Source organism: Diaphorina citri, unplaced genomic scaffold (assembly GCF_000475195.1).
Source record: "Diaphorina citri unplaced genomic scaffold, Diaci psyllid genome assembly version 1.1 scaffold135, whole genome shotgun sequence".
Classification (NCBI taxonomy): Eukaryota; Metazoa; Arthropoda; class Insecta; order Hemiptera; family Psyllidae; genus Diaphorina; species Diaphorina citri.
The window spans coordinates 519735-525193 of NW_007377572.1; the positions used below are offsets into that span (position 1 = coordinate 519735).

General features: G+C 41.5%; 1 protein-coding gene across 1 annotated transcript in view; it reads right to left on the reverse strand.

Annotated features, from left to right (window-relative positions):
- The window catches only part of LOC103504855 (meiosis regulator and mRNA stability factor 1), a 20753-nt gene that overhangs the window by 3974 nt on the left and 11320 nt on the right, over positions 1-5459 (reverse strand). Inside the window, 8 exon segments of the mRNA XM_026820285.1 lie at positions 422-672; positions 1098-1402; positions 1873-1912; positions 2552-2577; positions 2988-3161; positions 3701-3888; positions 4482-4696; positions 5027-5246. Of these exon segments, the coding sequence (XP_026676086.1) occupies positions 422-672; positions 1098-1402; positions 1873-1912; positions 2552-2577; positions 2988-3161; positions 3701-3888; positions 4482-4696; positions 5027-5246 (1419 nt within the window).

The window sequence follows — 5459 nt, forward strand, 5'->3', positions numbered from 1 at the left end:
GAGAGAGAGAACATAGAAATAGAACTTGAAGATGAAATAAACAAAAGTAGGTACACACCTACGCTACGTGAGGAGAAGCACTATCCTCCCCATAGGAATAGATAACTGATCCAGAAAAAATCATTGACTTTATTACTTTCTTTTTAAATGTGACCGCATCCATATGCCTCAATCAGATCATTGTTAAAAGGTTTGCCTTTAAATAGGAAGGAGTTTTGTTTAATAAGGCAGGGGGTTACAAGGCCCTTCTTATGCCTAATTTCGTAGTAGCTTAACCCATCCTTTAGGGCTGTTCGCCCCCACATCTAAGCCTTGGAGTGGGCTTTTTGTGTATCGAGTTACTTATGCCTGGTTGGATATGAGTGAACTTTCTCTGGATACCAGTCCCTCCTATTTTTATGAATAGAGACGCATGACGTACCTCAGTGTGATTAGACTCTTGGTCTGTTCCAATAACACAGCTAACTTCTCCTTGATAGTAAGCGTGATGCGGCGGTCCTCAATATCATCTTCTATAGTAACTACTTCAGGTATGGATTCGAATAGTTCAATCAGTTTGGTAAACCCAAAGTCAGCTACACGACACTGATGTCCGTAGTGATGATGATAGGATGGAATGAACTTGTTGAATAGAATGGAATAGTGAGGCATGTGACTCAGAACCTCTACCACCTGAAATACAAGAATAACTTGACATAATACCGGAAAAACACAAGAGTTTAGTCTAGTTCACTAGGAGAATAGCGCGTCTGCCTTGTAATCGCTAGGTCGCCTCGTCGATTTCCGCCTGGACCGAACTTTATCCTAAACAGTAAAGGTTTGTTCTTGGAACGGTTGGCTTTCTCCTATCCTGTCCTCCTCTTTTCTTCGATTTTGGGACGATAAGACCTCCGGTTTTATAGTTCCCTTTATCAAACCTCTTAAGGGGACAAAGACCTAAGATGTTTTTTTTCCATAAATAATAAGAAGAGTTTATTTAAGAATACATCTAAAATTACAAATAAAACAAATAAACCTAAGATGTTAGTCCCCTTTTGAAATAAATGGTCACAAAAAACCTTTTAAAGAGGAGAGAAAAAATTCCATCTACCCCTCACCTCTCGTGAGAACTTCTTAGTTCGTTCGATCTCGTCAGGTGTCTGCTCTCGCTTGGGTACTGCTATCATCACATCCTCCCCACTACTGGCATCTCCTCCATGTACCTGACTCACTACCACTGTGTTCTCAGGTACATTGGCTAACAGGTCGGTCAATGACCCCAGGCCATAGTCCACAGGGTCAAACGGACGCGAGTGTACACGAGTGAATACAGCAGGGAACGCACCTAGACTACATTGCTTGTTAGGAACGGACTTGAGACAACGGAGGAGATCTGATGTGAAGCGACGCATCTGAGCACGATGTGATACTTTTTTTTTCGATTTCGGGAAGATAAGACCTCCGGTTTTATAGTTCCCTTTATCAAACCTCTTAAGCGGACAAAGACCTAAGATGTTAGTCCCCTCTTAAAATAAATGTTCACAAAAAACCTCTTAAAAGGAAAGAAAAGATTCCATCTACCCCTCACCTCTCGTGAGAACTTCTTAGTTCGTTCGATCTCGTCAGGTGTCTGCTCTCGCTTGGGTACTGCTATCATCACATCCTCCCCACTACTGGCATCTCCTCCATGTACCTGACTCACTACCACTGTGTTCTCAGGTACATTGGCTAACAGGTCGGTCAATGACCCCAGGCCATAGTCCACAGGGTCAAACGGACGTGAGTGTACACGAGTGAATACAGCAGGGAAGGCACCTAGACTACATTGCTTGTTAGGAACGGACTTGAGACAACGGAGGAGATCTGATGTGAAGCGACGCATCTGAGCACGATGTGATAGGGTGATGAGACGACGGGAACCTTCACCCATAACCTGATGAGAGACATTGAATTTATATTATTGTTTTTTAAGCTTTATGACGAGTTCGATATCTTAAAGGTCCCAGGTTCGAATCCCACCATCAACAAAAAATTTGTACTCGTATTACAATTGCAAATATTTGAACGGAAGCACCTAAATGGGAAGCTGATGAGAGCCATACTACGACACAAGACACATGTACATTTAAATGTAGCAGTTGTTTTTAATGTGTACTAGCCGAAATCCGTCGCTTCGCTCCGGATTTCTGTTAGTCAATCCTTAAGGCATGGCCGTTCATGTCACTCATCCATTTAGTGGTCTTGCTCGGCGTAGCTTAACAAAAACGAGAGCTAATTTAAATTCCAGAAAGAAGAAAGAAAAAAAAAACCATTATCATACCAAGGAAGGCAGAAAAAAGCACTGTGAAGAAAACGATACATATATATTTGATTTGAAATCAGGATTTGTGTAGGCCTGAAAATATCAATTTTCAAATCCCTGAGAAAATGAGATAGGTATTCAATTCAAGCCTTGACATAAGGAGGGAGGAAGAGGGAAAGAGAGAAGGAAGACAGAAAGAGAATAAGTTCACAAAGTTTCATAGCAATCGGATGAGCGGTTTGGCCAGGCATAAAGTTCAAACAAACACACAAACCGCACGATGTCAGAGGCAGCACCTGAAATAGAAACATAACAAGTTAGCCACGGGGGAAATAAATAGGAGGAAAGACTGTCTTGAATCTTGATGTATGCAAAATTTATTGAGTAAATTCCATCTAGTTAGCTTGGAGGGTAGAGTGCTAGGTCGCGGGTTCGATTTCCGACTGTCTTGAATCTTGATGTATGCAAAATTTATTGAGTAAATTCCATCTAGTTAGCTTGGAGGGTAGAGTGCTAGGTCGCGGGTTCGATTTCCACCCGGGGCGGATTTTACCCTGAATAGATAAGGTTCGTTATCGGAACGACTGGCTTTCTCCTATCCTGTCTTCCTTCTCTGTTCGATTTCGATAAGACCTTAGCAGTTACAGTTCTCTCTATCAACCTCTAAAAAAAGAGTAAAAATAATATTTATTTCAAGTAATCTCACCTAGATCTTCCACACTGACATCACTCTTGTACAGTTTCCTATAGATATTGATAAAGTCCGTCAGCAGTATCCGCGAGTTTGCATTCTCGAGGAATATACGGAACAGTTTGAGTCCGATGAGATTATCTTCATGTATGACCAGCTTCCTGTCAGCAGTATCCGCGAGTTTGCATTCTCGAGAAATATACGGAACAGTTTGAGTCCGATGAGATTATCTTCATGTATGACCAGCTTCCCTGGTGGCTTTTCCTGGCCTTACTCAAGCTGGGTGAGCTTAATAAGAGGAGAGTAGCTTGTTGCCGAATGGACAAAAAATTGTACTCATTTTTTCTATGTAAATATTTTAAATTTCAACGTGGTACTTTCTCTGGTGCTCTCGTATTGACCCAGCACCTTAATTGGATCTACTGTCTGTCTTATCCCCTGATGAGGGACACAGGAAGGGCATGCTACGGCACAGACCACACGAAGTCCTATAGTACCTACCTGTCTATTAACAGGAGAGGATGCTGTGTTGTCTCGATGATCAGGATTGAGGACTATAGTGCGTCCCGTACTCTCTTCACTAATAGTACACACATCCTTCATCTTGTAGAGCTCGGTTCTGCTGATTTTGTGTTGACCCAGCACCTATGTAAATGAGAAAGTATTGTGTCTTTTCTCGCCCATCTTATGAGAGACATGCTACGACACAGACTCATATGAAACCTTACCTTCATCACTAGAATGTTGTATATTATTCACAGTAGCATTAGGATCTTGTTTCCTCAGGTATTTGATACCAGCATAGTTATTCAACACAAGTTCCACACCTTTAATACAAGTGACCAGATGTTCTAATGGTACTCCACTATCATCCGGTACCAGAGATCCGAACTGAGCTTCGTAACAATCCGGAAAACTGAAACAAGTTATAGTGGAGAAATGATTTTTATTGAGCAAAATCTTCTTTATACATATTTGGCTTTTTCTACTTTTTATTTTAGATAGATCCACAGAGGTCAGATGTTGATATTAGCTTAGGAGGTATCAAGTTATGGTGGAGAAATGATTTTTATTGAGCAAAATCTAGAGGCAATCTTCTTTATACATATTTGGCTTTTTCTACTTTTTATTTTAGATAGATCCACAGAGGTCAGATGTTGATATTAGCTTAGGAGGTATATTACACCTTGTAATAAAGTAAACTGTTTTGACTGGGCGGGGCAAAGCGCTACCGCGCTCCTTAATAAACATGGGAATGTAAAATAAATTGAATTGGAGAATAGCGCATCCGCCTTATAAGCTCTAGGTCGCAAGTTCTATTCTCGCCCAGAGCGAACTTTATCCTACACAAATCAGGTTCTTTCTCTGAACATGTCCTCCTCTCTTTGATTTCGAGAAGATAAGACTTCCGTTGTTAACATATATTATAGTCAATCCATGTCGATCGACGTCCGGTTTACAATTCTCTCTATCGAACGGTTTGAAAAAAAGTAGGTAATCTATTCTTACCTGAGCAGAGGTAGTGCACCGCTATGGGAGTCTATCAGACTATGCACATGTTCCGAGAATGTGGACAATGGTATCTTCAGATTAGGCAGCACTGAGGCTTCCAACTCTGCCCAACCCTTATCCTCACATGATGTTAATGTAGCACAACTATTCTGACGACTTAGCTTGAAGTGCAGCGTACAATAGGGTTGCTCTAGCAGAGGGGTGCTGTTACTCTGAAACAATACAAGAGAACCATTAAGCAACGTTGAGCTTGGTAAGAATCAGGATGGGTGACAATCTGGGCAATTACATGCTGCTGGCTTTTCCTGGCCTTACTCAAGCTGGGTGAGCTTAATAAGAGGAGAGTAGCTTGTTGCCGAATGGACAAAAAATTGTACTCATTTTTTCTATGTAAATATTTTAAATTTCAACGTGGTACTTTCTCTGGTGCTCTCGTGTTGACCCAGCACCTTGATTGGATCTACTGTCTGTCTTATCCCCTGATGAGGGACACAGGAAGGGCATGCTACGACACAGACCACACGAAGTCCTATAGTACCTACCTGTCTATTAACAGGGGAGGATGCTGTGTTGTCTCGATGATCAGGATTGAGGACTATAGTGCGTCCCGTACTCTCTTCACTAATAGTACACACATCCTTCATCTTGTAGAGCTCGGACACGGAGATAGAGGTCGAATATCGCATCTCAAACATTTCCCGGAACTTGAACAGAGGCAGATTATACTTGGGAACCTCTTGGAGGAGAGAGATCACTTGAGATCTGCAACACGAGATAGAGGGAAAAATTAGTTCTTCTTCGCCTTTTCCCATGTTCCGATGGGGTCGGCCTCTCAATGAACAGAGGGGAAAATTAGTTAAAGGAATAGTAAATTTGTGCTGAGTAAGTATTGATTTTTGTCACAAATATTAATCCTAAAATCAATGCACTACCTAGATCACTTGATGCTAAATTATATGACTTGACTTGAACTCG